Source organism: Elephantulus edwardii, unplaced genomic scaffold (genome assembly GCF_000299155.1).
Source record: "Elephantulus edwardii isolate Elephantulus edwardi_28Jun2011 unplaced genomic scaffold, EleEdw1.0 scaffold00075, whole genome shotgun sequence".
In the NCBI taxonomy this organism is placed as follows: domain Eukaryota; kingdom Metazoa; phylum Chordata; class Mammalia; order Macroscelidea; family Macroscelididae; genus Elephantulus; species Elephantulus edwardii.
Window position 1 is genome coordinate 5,459,974 of NW_006399825.1, and position 19,608 is coordinate 5,479,581.

Below are 19,608 nucleotides of genomic sequence, written 5' to 3' on the forward strand. Positions count from 1 at the left end.
ACTCTTTGGAGCCCTTCTCCCCAGCTGAAGGAATACATCTAAAAGTGAACATTTCAGGCAGAAGGAAAAACTATTTTGAGATCAGTACATCTTCTTCCAGCATCTCTTAAATCACACACCAAAGGGGACCTCTAAGCTGGCGCTGCAGTCCGGCTTGGAGCCCAGCAAACCACAAACAGATCAGCAGCAGCCGGGCAGGGTGGCCCAGGCACACAGCAGATAGCACCACTGATTTTAAACCTTGACAGTTTTTTTCTGCCTGAGATGTGAGCTTAAGAACGGCTTCCAAATGGGAAATTGCCAGTGAGGTCATCATATTTCAGAGCAACCTGGGTGATAATCCACCCATATGCCCAGTTTTCTGCTCCTTGAATGTCCAAATAATTTAAAATTTTTGGAGCACACATCCTTAGAATCACTTCAGTTCAAGTATAAATAAAACCACTTTTCTTCACTTTTCCAGGCTTATGAAATACGGAATTCTTTCCTCATTAGTTGGTTTGTCCTTGCCCCACATTCTCTAAAATTTTAGCTGCTTTTCAGGTTGCCTGGCTTCCCAGCAATTCTGAAAGCTGGACTCTTGTCCACCCTTCTGGAACTTTCCCCTGCTCGTTTGTGTGTAGTGTAACAGTGACTGAAAGCTGACGCTTGTGCTTTAATACTTCCTTCTCAATACCAAGTGTCTGTGTGCGCACTGTAATTGAAAACTCTCAGATTTCTGAGCATTCCTTGCCTAAGTCTCTCTCCCTCCTGCCCTCCCACAGAGTTACTGATTTTAGCTGGTCTAGCGTGGTCCCAAGAATAGGGATGATTTTTTTTTAAGTCCCACATGATGTTCTTTTGTATCTGTGGTTGGAGACCAGTGGGCTAAAGTAATATTTGACAGTGGGATGATTTTGTCCCCAGGGGACAACTAACATGTCTGGGAGTCTTTTTGGTTGTCATAGTGAGAATACAGAGTGCCATTGACATCCACTGGCTAGAGACCAGAGATGATGGTATATCTTGTCTCATGCACAGGACAGGCTCCATAACAAAGAATTGTTCAGCACAAAAGTGCCAAGGCTGAGAAAGCCTAGAAGAGGGGGGAAATGTGTCTACTGTGACTCCTTTAAAGAAAACAGTGCTGCTTGTCCTTTGCCAAACTCTAGAGGGTCTGCCCCCACCAAGGTCCCCTCGAAACTCCAAAGGAGAAGAATCAGTTCATTGCCTTCAGTTTGTAACTGACTCGTGCTGACCTGCCATTGGATTTCCAAGGCTATAAATTGTGGAGAGGAGATTGTCTTTCTCCTGAGAGTTTCCTTGTAGATTCACACCACCAGTGGGTTAGGAGTACATCTCCTTAAAGACTATGCCCCCAGAGGGAGGGAACTTCATTTCCAATCATAAAAAAACGTATCTTCGCTTTCCATATTAGTGCAGTAGGAAAATAATTTTTCCTGCCTGAAACACAAACCTTCTAGCTGCGCACTTGAAAGGTCAGATTACGTTTTTGCCTCCTTGAGACCAGGAAAACAATTGTACTGAAGTGTCTGAAATTCAAGGTTTTGCTTTTTTTTTTTTTTTGGTCTGTTTTTCCTTATAGTCCTTAGAAGAAAATTACAAACTGAATGCTGTAGCTGATGATATACAGTCACTCTGATTAGCTATGCTATGGCCCTGGTCTTTTCTCATTTTGTAATGAAACACATTATAAATACCACAGCAGAGACCAAGATTAGGATGAAGATCTGAGGCATGTAAAGATAAATACAGTAGAGCATTGTTCTATTAAAAATCTGTTTGGGGAGTTATTCTTTGGCTTCTGCCAAACAATAGTATTGCTGATGTTCTTGGTGTACAAGGCATATATCTGGATGTTCTATTACCAGTGACATTCTCGACTTTGACAACCCTTGTGCTCTAGAAGCCAAATAGAAACAGAAGATTTTTTTCCATATTTCAAGGTACAGTCCTGGTGACCAGATACTTGCTGGCCACTTGCCATTCCTTAAGTAGAAGAATTATCATAATTGTAGAGCTTCATATACTTTGAAAGGGGTAGGTGAAAATATGTATCAGGTGAAATAATTCTTAGAATTATATCTGTGTCATAGAATGTCATAGAGTGGACTCTATGACAACAAGCTAACAATGTCCACATGTAGTCACATGGAGGATGATGATAGAATCATGGCTGATGAGTAGAGTCTTCAATTTAAAACCATTGGCACCAAAACAGTAAGCATCCCTAGCAAATATGCTAGAATAGGAATTATCTGGAACAATAGAATTATGGTCCTTTTCTTGATGCACGGGACGTTTATAATGGGATTACCAGTAGGAGAACTGATGTCAGGAAATTTTTCCACTTCTTAGCATTGTCATATAGTAATTTTACAAAGACTTCTATTTCCTATTAAAGCTCTCAGGATAGTGTTGAACCATTACTGTGTTTTTACCAGTTCCTCAGACTTCATATCTGATGAATACAGAATGAGGGGTCTTGAATAGTCTTCCAAGGAAAGTTAATGAAAGGTTGCTACATCTTTGTGCTCTGGAAATTAATACAATCTTGCCATTGATCAAAACCTGCCCAGACAAGACTTGCTGGCTAATCTCTCTCCTCCTCACTCACTGGTTTTCTGAGTCCCCTGCTGCTTGGGACTGGCACAAAACACTAGACAAAGGAAATGAATCAAATTTGCTGCTGCTTCCCACCCTCAACATCCGATAAAAGCACATGAAGTGGGGAGGAACAGACACCTGCAGAGGATGTCAGGAGATAGTCCTGGGAGAGGCTAATAAATATACTTATGCCTCAAGAGAATCATGTGTTTAGATTTGCTGCTGGCCTAACTGACAAACTGCCCAAAACGACTTCTTTTCTTCACTCAGCACCAGTCCAATAAACAGAAATAAGCTCCGGGATCCATTCTGAAATTGTGAAAAGGGCAAATGCCATATAACATGGAGAAACTCAAGGTTCCAGCGACTTTGTGACTAAGACGAGTCCCTGCGGTGCCATGTATTTCAAGGCCTGCCTTCACTCATTGCCACATTTGTGAATATGTGTCATTCTAAATAGGTGGAGCTGGCTCTTTGGAGGCAAAAGCCTCTCTTTTCCTATTTCCTTTCTTCCCTGAGGTTTTCCTCTGCATTAGATGTTTCCCCAGGGCCACGGCAAGGACTGAATGAATCCGTTGACATGAGGGAAGAGCAGCTTGATAAATACCAAAAGTACAGGACTGGCCTTTTCAGTTCTGTTACAGTCCCCCAGAAACTGGCATAAATAGCACCTTGTATTAATAGCCTCCCTGAGCTGCGTGTGTGGACTGCCTCCATACATTATGCCTGTTTCACACTTAGCGACGGAAGGCAGCTCTCCTTTCAGGGCAGCGACCTTCTTTGGGGAATAATAGGCCTGCAATAGGAACCAGAGGACATGAAGTGGATTCTGACTTCAACTTGAAATGGGAAAAGATTTCTGAATCTTTTCAGCAAATGAAGGCTACCAGCCTGCTTGGTAACTCACATGCTTCTGAAAAGAAACAGTTCCTTTTCATCAGAGTAGAACTGTAAAAAGGAATTACATTTGACTTACACATTCCCATAGGAAGAAAGTGTACATCATTTTTTATGTGTGTGTATTTTTTAATCAGCAGTGCAATCCATTTTCAATGGGAAAGTGAGATTAATTTGTTCTTACATACTAATAGAAATTTAAAATGCATTGTCATAGTAAATGGTGAGGCAGCACAATTTCTGTATCAGTCTTGGGGCTTGTTTCTGTTCATTACAGTAGTCAAGAGTCCTTTTGGACAATCTGGAAGCTAAGACAGTAGCAATTCAAATGGAAAGGCCTGTGCCTGAATTCTGTGGAACAGAATCTCCTTTTGTGTTTGTTATACTATTTTTCTAGTGACTTTAAACCCTTGATTCTTCCTAGACTCTATTCTAATAAAAATCATGTCATCCAAGGTTTGTTAACAACTTATTTAAGAAACATGAAATACAGAGTTGGAACAGAGTGTAATTCCTATCTCCACACATTCTACCTCTGATGCTGGTTCCATTTCTTCTATTCAGCAGCAAAACCTGATTATTACTAATCACTTTTTAGAGGTTTTGTGAAGATTCATATATAAGGTAATGGGTTTACTACATTGTCATGCAAAATATCTGGGATTGCCCGTGATAGATGTTCAACAACTTGGTCCTCTTCTGATTCATAAGAACATTGTAATTTGGGAGGAAGAAATTCTTTTCCTCTAACCATCACACAGGGAAGAAGGGGTGCTTTGTTTTTTATCTTTATTGTTTCAGTATGGAGTAGATCTTAATGGTGAGATAAAATATTTCATCACACACCTTTTAGCAGTTTGCTGCTTGGTGAGAAGATAATTTGAAGAGGCCTCTGATTCTGTTTGACCACTCAGCCCAAACCAAACACACACTGCCATAAAGTTGATTCTGACTCACAGCAGCCCTGTAGGGCAGAGTTGAATTGACCCAGGTTTCCAATGCTCTAAAGCTACTTGGTTCTCCCATAGAACTGCTGGCGGGTTTTGATGTCCCAGCAAACATTGAACTGCTCTGCCACTTTTGCCTGGCCACCAAACCAAAGCCAATCCCACTGTCATCCAATTGCTTCCAACCCATAGCAGCCCTCCATTGGGTATCTGAGGCTGTGGGTCATAATGGGATGAGATGGCCCATCATTCTCTGATGGAACCGCAGTTGAGTTAAAACTGCCAGAGAAGCACAGCTTTTGGGTTAGCCGCACAGTGCACAATGCACTGCTCCACCAGTGCTCCTTTGCATGGCCCATTTGCCTCCAAAACATTCTTTCTTTGCCTTTCCCTTTTTTCCATGACTTCTCTCTACCTTTCTCTGCTTGCCTTTATCCAGTAGGTGAATGAGTGCGCACTAAGGCACTGTTATAAACTGTGGAGAGCTTAAGGAGCCTCACACTGCCTTCCCAGATAGTCTGCACTTGTGAGTTGGGCTAGAGCTCCAGAACCCACTTGTAATGAATCAAGTGGGTAAAAATGTAAATGTCCTGAAGACTACTAGAAGTAGCACTGTTAAAAATTAAGGAAAAGAAAGAAAGTTGTCAGCCACTTCTGATTCATGGCAGCCCATGTAGAATTGTGCTCTAAAAGACTTTCAAAGGCTGGTTGTGTGTGTTGGGATCTTTTGTTTTGTTTTGTTTTGTTTTTTATGGAAGTCAATTGCCAGATCTTTCTTACAAAGCCCTTTCAGTGAACGAGAACTTCCAGGCTTTACGTCAGCAGCACCCAGGGAGCCCATTGCTGAACAGGTATGCTGTAGTAGTTCTGTACTGTGAAGTCAGAACTGACTCCTAGCTGCCCCTCCAGCAGGTTTTCAGAGACCGAAAACCACACAAGTCGAGATTGTCCATTTTTCTCCTGCAGAGCATCTGGTGGATTCAAACCACATACTTGCGCATTTGCAGCACAATTCTTTACCAATACTAAGCCACCAGAGCTGTCTTTAGAAATAATACAATGATAAATTAAAGATTATCTCCTTTTCAAGAAAAGTCCAGGTGTAGAGGGTGTAGACTAAAACAAATACTATAACATGGTGGTGGTGGTGGTTGTGGTTGTGTGTATAATCAAGTCAGAACAAACTCAGTAGCTCATTCTCCAGCAGATTTTCAGAGGCTGTAAATCACACAGGAGGAGACTGTCTATCCTTCTCCCACGGAGCAGCTGATAGATTCAAGCCCTCTGCGTTCAGGTTGTCAGCACAACTCCTTGGGTAAACACAGTACTAGCTCTATGTCTGAGGGAAGGTACCACCAACTCTGGCTCCTTAGCAAAGGGTTCACTACAGAGGTGACATTTGAGCTGATCTTGCAGGTTGATTGTGAATTTGCTAGACAGGAAGGGAAAAAAGATGATCCTTTGGAGGTAAGGATGGTGAAACTTTGTCTCACATACTTTGGACATGTTGTCAGAAGGTACCATTCCTTGGGGAAAAAAGACATCATGCTTGGAAAAACAGCATTAACAAGAGAGAGGAAGAACTTCAATGAAATGTATTGACACAGTAACTACAAGAGTAAACTTGAGTATGACAGATAGTATGAGAATGGAACAGGATGGGGCAAGGTTTCTTTCTGTTCATAGAATTGTCATGATTTGCAGTGAACTCAGTGACACTTAACAACAGCAGAGGCTCAAGGGAAATAATCTATGTTAGACCAGGTCAGATGGGGCCAGCACAATTTGTGACTTCTTAAATCACATCTATCACATTTATGTAACTTAAGTAATTATGATGTCTTCTACAGTGACCCTCCCTAAACACACACGCACACACACACTTCTACTTAAAAGGCTTACAAGAGAGTCTTGAGGGTGATTGGATGTATTTTGAGTATATGCCAAGGGGATTTTGCCTTGTTTCATTTTCTTTGAAAAATGTTCTGGGGTTTTTTGGTCTGACTTTGTATTTTACAGCTTGTTTAATGAGCATGTAGAATGAAGTAACTATGTGAAAAAGAATGTTAACCATGTTCCTTAAATGGTTCCCTTGTGTTTCTAGACAATTAATATGCAGATAGAGCTGCGTGCTTTCTCTCCCATCAGTGTGGCTTAAATATAAATAATGGTAAATCATATAATGTTTATAACTATTGAAAGAAAAATTACTGTATTACTTCTCCTGGATAGTGATCTCCATGGATAGAAAACTAATACTTAGCAAAGATAAGAATTCATATTGTTAAGCAAAATCATATGTGAAATTCTAAATGGAGGCATATGAGGAATATAGATTTTTCTACTGCACAGATGGAGTTCTGAGATTTATAGAATTTATAGGCTCATTGCAGCTCAGATATCATTTTTTACATTCCAAAAAGTAAAATAAATCCCTCTGGTTGTGTTTTGTTTGTTTTCATTTACTTATTTGTTGTGAGGAACTCAAGAATTTTATGTGGGGAACTAGTGCTTGTGTTAAATCTGCCCATGGTCCATTTCAGAAATGCACCTCAGGCAGTCTGATGAAATACTCATTAACTGTGGTTTCAAATCACTGTAGGCTTCCAACTTCAAATATGCAGACTAAGAGATATTAACAGATTTTATTAGCACTGATAAAAGACAGGATTAAAATTGGCCTCACCTTTTTGCTTTCGGAGGGTGCTCTGGAAGGATAGTCTAGAGGGCGGTGCACTGCCAACTCAGTGAGCCCATATCGACCAACAATTCTGAAGGAGGAAGATTGGCCATCTCCTCAGAAAACCCAGTGGAAGATCACCTGAGTCAGTTCCAAGTTATCAGCAATGAATTTGAATTTTATATGCATAGTGAGCATTCTTGCTGACAGAAAGGTTTTATTCTGTTTAATGGGATTTGGGCTTTGTTGTTATTGTTAGGTGTCATTAAGTCAACTACTACTTACAGTGACCCTATGCACAACAGACCTGAACCTTGTCCTATCCTTGTGCCAATCTCATAAGCTCTGGTAGTCTAGTGGGTGAGTAGTTACACTGCCAACTCAAAGGTAGGCTGTTCAAATCCACCAGCTGCTCTAGTGCAGAAAAATGGGGAATCTCCTCCCATGTGATTTACAGCTTCTGAAGGTCAGCTATGAATCAGTTCCAAATATTGTAGTTATTTTGTGTCGTCAAGTCACCTGTGACTCATAGCAGCTCAATGTACAATAGCACTGAATTCCACCCTATCCTGAGCCAATCTCACTGACTGCAACATAACTACCCCCATTACCTGACATTACTCTATCAATCCATCTCATCTGGGGTCTTTCTCTCCTATGCTGTCCCTCACCCTTCCAAGCATGATGTCCTTCTCCAAGGACCAGTTTCTCTTGGCCATGTACCCAAAGTATATGAGACAGAGCCTCAAAATGCTTGCCTCCAAGGATAAACTTGGTTTCACCCTCTCCAAGATAAACCTGTTTGTTCTCTTGGAGATCCATGGTATGTTCAAGATTCTTCCCCAGCACCACAACTTGAAGGCATCAATAATAATTCTTTCATCCTTAGTTAGCAATGATCAGTAGCATATTCACACAGTATAAAAAAGTATTTATAAGCATACAGATTTTCAAGGTAAAAGTTCTGTATTTGTCCTAGCCCTGTCACATTCTCACTGTATGAACTTGAACATGAATGATTCAGGCTTTTAGAGGTATCATTTCTGTCTCTGCCAGCCACCATAAGTAGGCACCTTTTCAAAGAATTGGGACCCAACCCCAGTCTACATATTGTAGATAGTTATGCTGGATTTTGAATGTTCACCAAATATCAATGTATAATATTTGAGAAATCTTCAGAAAGATCAATGTGTGGCTGCACTGAAGAAAATTTTTAATGTATTTTTCTCATTATCAAAAGAATGCTACCCCTAGAAAAGGAATGTAATTTGTAAAATCTAAGTGCAAGAATGTACAGAGTCAAATGTGGGGCAAAATTCTAATTCTTAAGAAAGGCAAGACCTCCTGGGCCCATAGAGACCAGAAGAACCCCTGAGATTATCACTATGAAATACTCTTTAAAGTCAAAACTGAAGCTATTTGTGAAGATCACCCTCTAGCCAAATAATTAGATTTATTTGTAAAATAAACATCGCCCATGAGTACTAATGTGCTCCCTTAAAAAGACTGTGTGAGTCCACACCATCAACCCTAACCCAGAAGACAAGCTGGGCAGAAAGGAGGAGAGGAGAGGCTAAATCAATGGTAAGAGAACAAACAAAGTGAAAATAATGAGATTTCTGACATACTGTGAAAATTGTAACCAACATACCACAGAACAATTTGTATAAAAATTGTTAAACTGGAATCTAATTTTGCTGCACAAATTTGCACCTAAAAAAAAATGGAGTCTAGAGTGAAGGTAGCAGACAGCAAGCAATGTGGCGAAAGAATAAAAGGAGCACAGCCAGGGACTTGACATGAGCCCTTAAGGTGCTTAGCTTGAGGTGGAGAGGAGGAGGGTAGGAGAGAAGTTCTGAGGCTGACTGCAGAGGATGTAAATCACATGGGAGGTGGAGGGAAAGGAAGCTAGACAGAAAGTGACCCCTGTGGCCAGCAGGCAAGGTTCACAGTGGGGAAGATGAGGAGCAGAATGGAGTCCGAAGGATCAGGCGGACTCCAGGCTCAGTATGCAGCATCTGTGAGCATCTGAAACAGGTGTTGGGCTTCCTTTCTAGGAATAGAGATCCACAGATAGGTCCAGAAGTCTGGTGCATTTGCATGACTATCAAGACCGAAGCTTTGTTGACAGCTGCAATGGTTGTGAAATTGGTGAACTGAAACCCCTGGGTAATTTTGCAGTGGGCCCAAGAGTACCTGTTAATACTCTGAGAGTTGGACTGAAAGTGGCAACCATGGCCACAGTGGTGGCACAGTAAATGGAGCTACATCCTGCATCCCTACCGAGAAGGGGCTCAGGTGCCTAAATGCTTGAGTGAGACAGGCATCGTCTTCCATCAGTACCAGCTGGTAAAGAGCAAACCTAGCTCCTCTTTGTAGTGGCCGCCAGTTGCTAGTCAAATGCTGGAAGCTCGGCTGATTCTCCCTGATACAGTACTAAGGAGCAGACCCTACAGGTAGGGCGAATGTATTTCTCTCTCTCCTTTTTCTTTGGTGAAGAAAATGGAAGTTCTTTATACTGGAAAGCCTGTCTGTAAGGCTTATCATTCACTTATTTGCATGCTCGGGGGAGTCCCAGAAGGCAGAAATACCATGTTAGCATTCGTTAGAATCCCTTCTCCCCACCACTTTCCACCTTTTCATTTTCTGCTGTGGGCTAGAGGATAGGACACTTTTCTTCCACCTACTCATCACTTCTCTCTAGGCTTGTATCCTTCTGATGTCCCCACCTGCTTCATTTTATTTAAGGACATTCAGACCTGACGGGTTTTACTCACTAGAAGGGCCTGTAGTAAAATTATCTGGTCTCATAGCCCTAGGCAGTTTCTGTCACCACAGTCTTCCCAAGAAAAATCCATTGGAAATGGACCACGGACTGTTTTGAACTCCTTAATCTGGGTTAATCTGGCTGCTTTTACAGATTTATTTCTTTAAATTGCCTTCAGAATTCCCCTTTAATTCCTCAGTGTCCACTAGCAAGGTCTGGGGCTGTCCCTGCCACATTGTTTTTATGTTTACAAAGAACATGAGATGTGACTTGGCGCATTCAAGCTTTCAGACAAAGCAATTTTGTCATCAGTGTCTTGGTCTTCAGATTTCTGCAAGAGTCTTTCTCAGGGTAGAAATTGATCCGTCTGTTTCTGCCAAAGTGCCTTCAGCCTCTTTTTATTATTGTTATTATTAGGCCTCCACAGAAAGAAATCAAGACAGTGGAAACATTTTTTTATAAAATGATGCTTTGTCTGCATGATTATATAATAAACCATAAAGGCTTTGCCATGGCAATCTCTTTCTCCTTATACCTTATTGCTTTGATAATGAAAGCTTTTTTATGGTAGCAAAATAAAATTTTACTATCCAGGCAGTTTAGATAAAATGAGGAGATGTATTTTGGGGGAGGATAAAGGGCACATCTGAAATACGTGAGGTAAACATGGTTTTTATGTGACTGTTGAACGTGTTTGATAATGTCTTCTGTCTCCTGCCTTTAGAGGCTCCACCCACCCCACTTAGACCTGTTAGTGGTCAGTGAAAAGCCAACTGGAGATTTGTATTTCTGCCCCAGAGTAGTATAAACAATTAAGTGCATTGACTGCTGATGGGTTCGAATCTACCCAGAGGCTGGGGGGGAATGAACCTGGCAATCTACTTTAAAAAAAAAATCAGTCATTGAGAACCCTTTGGAGCACAGGTGTGCTGACACACATGTATGGAGTCATCCAAGTCAGAACTGATCCAACAGCAACTGGTTTTAGCTGTCCCTGTCAAGTACAGAGGGGCACTGTTCAAAAGCAAAAACATGCAAACCCTAGATTTATAGGTGATTAGTAGGAAAAGGCAGAGATTGGGGCTTTACTCTCAGGTCTCTGATCCACCTTCAGTTGATTTTTATGTATAATATGAAGTGTTTCAGCTTTCTGCAAGTAGCAGTCTGGTTTTGTCAACACCATTTGTTTGAGAGGTTATCATTTCCCCATTTGGTAGATTTTATTTCCTAGAAGGCACAGATTTTAATAATCTATTTCCACCTCAGTTTACAATATATCTGAGAGGTGGACAGTGAGTAAGGAAGACGGAAGAATTGATGCCTTTGAGTTGTGATGTTAGAGAGGAGTATCCCATGAATATACTATGCATTACCAAAAGAATACATATGTGTCTTGGGAAAAGTGCAGCCAGACTGCTTCTTGGAAGCAAGGGTAGTAACACTTCATCTCACACACTTTGGACATGATCCTTCTAGGAGAGGCTTTTCCTTGGAAAGAGACTTAATGCTTGGAAAGGCTGAGGATTAGGTAAAGAGAAGAAGATCTGCAACAAGACGGATCGACACAGTGGCTGCTGCAGCGGCCTCAAGTGTGTCAGAGATGGTGAGGACGGCACAGGAGAGGACAGGCTTCATATCTGTTGTGCACAGGGTCACTGTGAGTTGTACTCAACTCCACGTCACTTAACAACAACTTACAGTCCTCAACTACCTATCTTCATTCTAAACCAAACCCCTTACATATTTAGTTACCCCTTGTAAATGTAGTTACAATTTTATTCATAAGCTATTTCTCAAATAATTAGATTCCATCAGTGTCTAAAATTATGGAAATGTGTGCATAAAGCATGATTTATATGCAAGCACTATAATTTACCAAGAAGTTTCATTATTGTTCTGTCTCAGCAGAGGTAGAGGGGGTGTGTGTGTGTGTGTGTGTGTGTGTGTGTGTGTGTGTGTGTTGGGGGGGGTAACCCAAATTAGTCTAAGATCATAAAATTGAGCAGAAGTGTTTTAAAACTCAAAGCTTTCTTGAAGAAGTGATGATTAAGTGGTGATCTAAAGAAAAACTCAGTCAATTAGCTGTAAAAAAGGCAAAGATGAGGAACATTATCTTCTAGGCAGAGGCAAAGCCCCCTGAGCAAGAGAAAGCAGGCAGACCTCTCACCTCCCTGTGGATCTTGTGTGTCGTCTTGCTGTGGTTGTGCCTGGTAACCCAAGGTGATGGAGTAGGAGTACTTCATAGCATTTTCAAGGTTGTAATCTTCATGGGTTTTGTCAAGAAATAAAAGACATATTGCAGGGAGCTCTGGTGGCCTAGTGGCAAGAAGCTGCACTGTAATCCCAGAGGTGCTTAGTTCAAATCTACCAGATGCTCTGCTGGAGAAGGAGGAACAATCTCTTCTTGTACCAGTCAGATCTGATTTGATGGTACACACGCAAAAAAAAAAATAAAAAAGAAAAATTTAAAAAAAAAATCCTGCAAATTATACAACAATGAATTTTTTTTTTAAGGTGAACCAGGGGCGTTGGGGGGAATTGTGCAACAGTGAATGAATGAAAATCCAACTTTTCTCTAAACTTTGATTAAAATAACAATTTTTATAAAAAGACACATTGCATTGGGTAAATCTGCTGTCCAGGCCCTTTCTAAGGTATTAAGGGGCAGTAGAGTGTCAAGGACTGCAGCCTACAATATGGATTGAGGCTCAATGTCAAGAAGACAAAGATTCTCACCACTGGACCAATTGGCAGCATCAGGATGGATGGTGAAGAGATTGAGATTGTACACAGCTTTAGTTTGCTTGGCTCCACAGTCAACAGTCTTGGCATCAGTAGCCAGGAAATTAAAAGGCGCATTGCCATGGGAAAGTCTGCTGTTAGAGACCTCTCCAAAGTGCTGAAGAGCAATGGTGTCTCTCTGGAGACTAAGGTGCATCTGATACAGGCCATGGTCTTCGCAATCACTTGTTATGCATCAGAGAGTTGGACAATGACCAAGGAGGATAGAAGGGGAATTGATGCCTTTGAGCGGTGGTGCTGCAGAAGAGTATTGAGAATACCATGGACTGCCAAGAAAACAAACAGATTCATCCTAGAAAGGGTTAAACCAGGTGGCTCCTTGGAGGCAAGGATTCTGAGGCTCTGTCTAACATACTTTGGACATGTTGTGAGGAGAGACCGGTCCTTGGAGAAGGACACCATGCTTGGGATGGTGGAGGGACAGCGCAGGAGGGGAAGGCCCTCTATGAGGTAGATTGATTCAGTGACTGGGATAATTGGGATGGGAGTGTCAGGGACAGTGCAGTTGGCACAGGACAGAGCAGAGTTTAGGGCTGTTGTACATAGGGTCGCTATGAGTCGCAAGCGACTCAATGGCACAAAACAACAACAATGTCAGTTTAAAGACTAAAGTGCATCTGGTTCAAGCCAAGGTCTTTCAATTCCTTGTTAGGCATCCACAAGTTGAACAGTGACTTAGGATGACAGAAGAATCGATGCCTTTGAGTTTTGGTGTTGGAGAAGAATGCTGAATGTCCCATGGCCTGACAAAAGAACAAGCGTACAGGTCTTGGAGAAAGGGTGCTCCTTGGAGGCAAGAATGGTGACGCTTTGCTTCACATACTCGGATTTGTGGTTAGGAGGGGCCAGTTCTTGCTCGAACATTGTATTTTGAAAGGTAGAAGGTCGTGAAAGAGGGGAAGACCCTCCATCAGATGGCTTGACGCAGTGACCGTAACATTGGGCTGAAGTATCCCAGAGATGGTGAGGATGCACAGGACAGGGAAACACTCAGTTCTGTTGTTCATAATATAAGCTGACAGCACCTCACAACAACAGTCTTTATGGGAGCAGATGAACAGGTCTGTCCACCTGAAGAGCCATTGGGTGGGTGCAAACCATCAGCCTTTCAGTTAGCAGACAAATGCTTAGTTGTTGTGCCACTATGGCTTTTTTATGTGAAGCTTAAGTGAGATCATTGCAACAAGCAACTGAACTCACCCTGGCACGCATAACACACAGCTCAGCTCTAGTTATCTTCAGCTCCTGGTTTGTAATGACTTAGGGCTGGTGTGACTGTTAGTCTACTCAGTGGCACATAACAGCAACAGCAATAATCTGTCTACACAGATGTCCTTGAAAGCAGCCGTATGCTCTTTGTTCTTTCCACAGTTAAACTTGGCCCCTGACTCTGTGATTCTCCCGTGACCCATCAGCTGTCTTAAGGAAACTCCCAACAAAAGAACTTCAGCCACTAGAAAGTGTGCTAATCACATTGTCTGGTGCAATGGTCCCAAGCATTTCTTTCACCAGTCTCTCGAAGGACCACTCTCTCCTCCCCAGTCCAGCCCCGAGGTTGATGGTACTACTCCCGGTTTTGACTACATCCCATCTTTCTCCCCTGTAGTCTCTGGTGAATTCAGACCTCCAGAAAGGTACCCCCGTTGGATTAACAGTGCAACTCACAGACTGTACCATCAGAGCTCCCTTAGAAGATACAGTGGGGGGAAAAAGAAGAAGATACAGTGGGGCTTTGCAGATGTGGTGGATGCAACTTGTCATGAAACCAGATAGGACACAGGCTTAGATGGCACTTGGAAAATCCTCAGCACTTTGTATTTTGATCCTTCGTTTGGCCTGACTCAACTTTACCACATCCAACTTAGTGACAACTCCTGCTGCCTTTTAATGTAATAATAAATTTGCTCTGGCTTTCAAATGATTGAATCAACTTCTAACAAATTCTTTGTCCTTCATTTTCTACCCAGGCCGCTTTTAACTCACTGGGAAAAAAGGCTTTGAGGCTTTTCTTGCCCTCAGTAAGGCATTAGGAACCCTATGCACCTGTTCTGATGTATCTCTAAAATCTTAATGACACCATTAGGGACAGATCTCACTTGTACATGGGACTGTCTGTAGTATCCCACACCCCCTTCCCCCAGCTCTTCCACCCTCTAGCCAGCCTTTCCCCCTGAAAGCAAAATCAAAAGGATCTAAGGTCCAGGTGATGGCAAGTCTAAGGGGAATCAGGGTTCTCTGCTCAGGTGGGCACCTGACCTGAGGTTCAGCATCAGTTCAGAGTAGGGTCCTGGCTCAGCAGGATTGATCATTTTGCCTTCCTTCACACACATGCATTTGGGAAGCACGCTCACACACAGCAGTGCCTGGATTATGATTGCGCTGGAGAGCTGAGCCTTTTTGTTGAAATACCCAGAGGAATGGAAGCATGATTTGATGCCAACTTCACAAGCTTTTTCCACATCCTCAAGTGTGCATTAAGCAGATTAGCAATTTATTGTGTATAACCTTCATCCCTCCTGTTGCTAGCCCAGAAGGTCTGAGGTAACAATTGTATGACTATCCAGCTTTGTTTTAATATGTGTTAGACCTGGGGATATGTATTATACCCCAGCTGTCCATCTTGTAAACTCTCTGGGCACGTTATTATGTTAACAGATTTAATCAACAACAAATTTATCCTTATCTTGGAGCTGGCAAAGAAATTAGCACAGGCCCCTTCCCATACCACTCTTCCCACACAGCATACATCAACCCTAGGATTCTTATTTCCAAGACCTATGACCGCTATTGTAGGGAGACTAGAGAGAAGGCACTGAAGATACCCAGAGACTTCTCTGCTTAAGACCCTTTCATGTGTGGGGCCCGCCTGGCTTTGTGCCTCACTGGGAATCAGGAGGCAGCCCATTTCTTTTAGTTGTATGCCATGCCTAACCCGCTGCTGTCAACCCAGTAACACGTAGCAGCCTTCTATCAGGCAGAGTAAAACTGCTCCATAGGATTTCCTAGGGGAGTTTGTAAATCTTGGGAAAGCAGATAGCTGATGAGTGGCTGATGGATTTGAACTGCTAACCTTTCAGTTAGCAGCCCCATGTTTAATTGGAAATGTCATAACTTTTGTATGCCATGCGTGCTCTCAAAACTTCAGGACTCTGTAGAAGCTTTCTAATTTATTGGCAAAGGAAGAGTCTTCCTGTCATTTCCGTTGTCTTCTGATGTCTTCCTGTCATTTCCGTTGTCTTCCCCTGTTTTTCCACCTTTCACAGGCCAGTACTATCAGTTCTGAAGTTTTCCCCCCTCACCCCTACCAAAATGAATGTCAGCACCACAGGATGGTGGGAATCTTATTATCCACAACTGTACTGCCAGCCCCCAAACCATTGTCTGGCACATGGCAGACAGTACGCATTTGTTGAATGAATACGTGTTTTGTCTGCCTTCTTATTTCTAGTCCTCTCTGTAACATATTCCCCTTCAGCCATCACAAACCTTGTCATTCCACCCCGTGTCACCTTGTCACACCCTGGAATACAGGTCACCTTCAGGTCTCACATAACCTATAGTTCCACCACTGTGTAGCCCAGAAGTCAGCTGGCCTCTCCCAGCCCCAAATAAGCTCCAAATAAGCTGTGGTGGCCAAAGTCCTCCTCAGTTTCACGACACGGGGAACAGGGGGGATTTTTAACATTCTGATGAGCACTTTCCCTACAAGCAGCTATCTTCTTTGAACTGTTCACTCTTGTGTTGTATGAAATCCAGCCCCATCCACAGTTTCTGTGTGTATAGTCAAATTGTACATACATAATGTCAATAAATCAGACACAAGTGTCCTGATATGCTGGATACACTACAATGATCTTATCCTGTGACCTTTAGCCCTGGTACATCATGGGAATGGCTGACGTCGTCTGTGGTTGCTGGATTAGGCTGGGCTCCCAGTTCTGGAGAACTGCCATTCATTGTATACATCAGTTCTTTACACTAGAATTTCCTGGTTGGACAGAGCTAAGCTCCTCGAAACACAGAATTCCAAAGTGTTTATTCTTCCATGATTTAGGCTACAGCACTTGGTTGAGAAACCCAAAACTGCTGAGAGAGATCCTAGAAACTATTTGCTACTGACAAAGAATACAAAATTATCAAGTAAATAAAATTTCCACACACTGTAAATTTAAAAAAAAAAGTAATTTTTTTGAATAGTATTTCTGATGCAACAATCTGAATAGTAAAAGGAATGATAATGGAAGGGATTGAAGCATAAAAACTACAACTTCAAGGTTAAACCTGTGTTGTTATGTGCCACCAAGTCAGACCTGACTCAAAGCCATCCCTCAAGCTGGTTTTCAGAGACTATAAATCCCCCAGAGGAGATTGCTCATCTTTCTCCCACAAGGCACCTGGTGGATTTGAACCATGTATTTTTGGGCTGGCAGCACAAGCAAGAAAAGAATCTTCGGTCACATTTGGAGAATGCAAAGAAATGAAATTTTATTTTGAAAACCTATAAATAAAGAAGAATCAAGCATTTATTCTGCCTTACCTAAACAAACTGCACTTTAGGTTAAGCAAATAGTTCATTTGGGAATGTTCACTCTTTATGGAAGAATTCCAAGAAATATATGAAGGAGTGATAAAATTTTAATATTCCCATTTTGCAATCCTTGTTGATTTACTGAATCTGGGCAATGTTCATCATTGTCTGTTATCATTAAAAAGCAGAGATGTCTTTTGTCGTTCCTATAAATGTGCTATTAGATAAGGAAATTTTATTAAATTCAGGTTTGACTCCTTGTCTCCTGATGAAAATATACAACCTGAAGTTTTCTTCTTATGGAAAAATGAATCAAACCTGAATCAAACCAAATTTCTGTGTCTAACAGCAAATTCATAGAAGATACAAAGAAATTAGTTAAGCAGTGCTGTGAAGCAGCAACCAGTAAAGTTAACAACTACAGGAGAAACAGCTCAGTTTCCTCAACAAGTAAATGTCAAAGTTTAAACAGGGGAGGAAGAAGAGGGAGGACATCTGTAAATTACAAGATTTAAGAGACATGTCAACAAATTGCAATGAATGGGCATTATTTAGATGCTAATTCAAGTAAACCTTAAAAACTTTATGGAGATTTTGAATACTTTGTAAATAACTGATAATATTAATAACATAATGCTTTAAGTGTTATAATAGTTGTATAGTTATTATTTAAGTCAGATACAGATACTGAAATAGTAATGGATGAATGAAGAGAAAAAGAGTATCTGATGTACATTAAGAGTCTATGAAAAGATACATAAGAAATGTGTGATCAAGCATTGCTTCTCACTGTGGCATTTGGACAAGAACAATCTGGGAGGAGGGTAGAGAGAATAGTGCAACAATGAATGAATGGAAACCCAAAATCTCTGTAAATGTTTATGAAAATTAATAAAATATAATTATAGAAAAAAAAAAAGCATTGCTTCTAGGAAGGGGAGCTAGGTAACCTAGGGATCAAAATGGAATAAAGATAAAAGTTTTGGACTGGTAGTTTTTGTTTTATGCTAATTTTAACTTTTAGAAAAACTAAAAAATATTAATTTTAACCTCAAAATACTTAATTGGAGAAAATGGGCTTTACCAGGCAGTTGCCATCAAATCATTTCCAGCTTAGGGTCACTCACTCATTGTTGTAGCCCATGCACAGCTGACCCTCCATCTGATTTTTGGAAGACTATAAATTGCACTCAATTGCCCATCTTTCTCCCAAGAAGCCACTGGTGGACTTGAACCACCAGGGAAGCATGTTTTTGAGTTAGTAATGCAACTCACTGTGGATTTTGCCACCAGAGTTCCCTCTCTCAATGCAGCTCTGTATCAAAGGAGAACTGTATCCCATAGTCTTTTCAGTGGCAGAGTTTGGAGAACTCATTAGTCACACTTCACTTCCATAGTGCCTCTGGGTATACTTGAACTGTCAGCCCTTTGATTAGCAGCCAGGTATTAACTATTCACATGTACAGTCTGGAGAAGAATTGATCCAGGCTGGGTTTCTTAAGAACTCAGGACTCACTGTATGTCTTTCCAGGCAGAATCTCTGAGGATGAAGCACACAGACACCTGAGAACTGCAGGCTTTGAGTCACCTAAGTGCTGACTTTTCAAATTTTTATTGTTTTCTTTTGGAACGTTGGGATTCATAGGGCGAACACATTCTCAAATTTAAATTCAAAGCAGCACAACTCTGAAAGTCTGAACGACTTTTTTTAGACTTGCTGACAATGATTTAATCAGCAGATGTCACTGTGTGATACTTGGGTGCATCCTCCCATGTTTCCTCAGTTTTGGAAAGGCAGAGCGTGCTGCTGGCATTGTAGCATGGAAATATTTATGGTAATTCTGTATTTTGTTTAATGAAAATAGTTTTTCTTCTCCTTCCATTGCTTATTAAAAGTTTATCTTTGATTAAGCATTCTTTGCTTTTATTTTTTTTTCCTCCCCAGCATCATTGACAAAGAAGTTTCATTAATGGCAGAAATGGATAAAGTTAAAGAAGAAGCCAGTAAGTAGACATGTAGTCATTTCATTTCAAAAACTTCATTGCTCTAGCGCTGGGCCTGATTCATAAGGACCCTGTAAGACAGAGTGGAACTGCCCCCTGCTGTTTCCAGGGCCATAATGTTTATGGATACTGACCGCCACATCTTTCTCACATGGAATGGCTGGTGAGTTAGAACTGCTGGCCTTTGGGTTAACAACTGAATGCTTTACCACTGAACCAACAGGGCTTGTTACTTGATTGCTATTGTTGTTATTGTTATGTACCATCAAATTTGAGTCAACTCATAGTTGACCCTCCAGTGTGTTTTCAAGAAGCAGTACATTCATTGTACTGGAGGAGACTGACCTTCCTGCTGCCATGGAGCAATTGATGGATT

The 19,608-nt window shown here is 41.5% G+C and overlaps 1 protein-coding gene across 2 annotated transcripts in view; it reads left to right on the forward strand.

The window, feature by feature from the left end:
• The window catches only part of SPATS2L (spermatogenesis associated, serine-rich 2-like), a 113,734-nt gene that overhangs the window by 70,281 nt on the left and 23,845 nt on the right, over positions 1–19,608 (forward strand). For both annotated transcript variants that reach the window (XM_006889074.1, XM_006889075.1), the window contains one exon: positions 19,174–19,232. In XM_006889074.1, the coding sequence (XP_006889136.1) occupies positions 19,174–19,232 (59 nt within the window). The remainder of the gene's footprint in view (positions 1–19,173; positions 19,233–19,608) is intronic.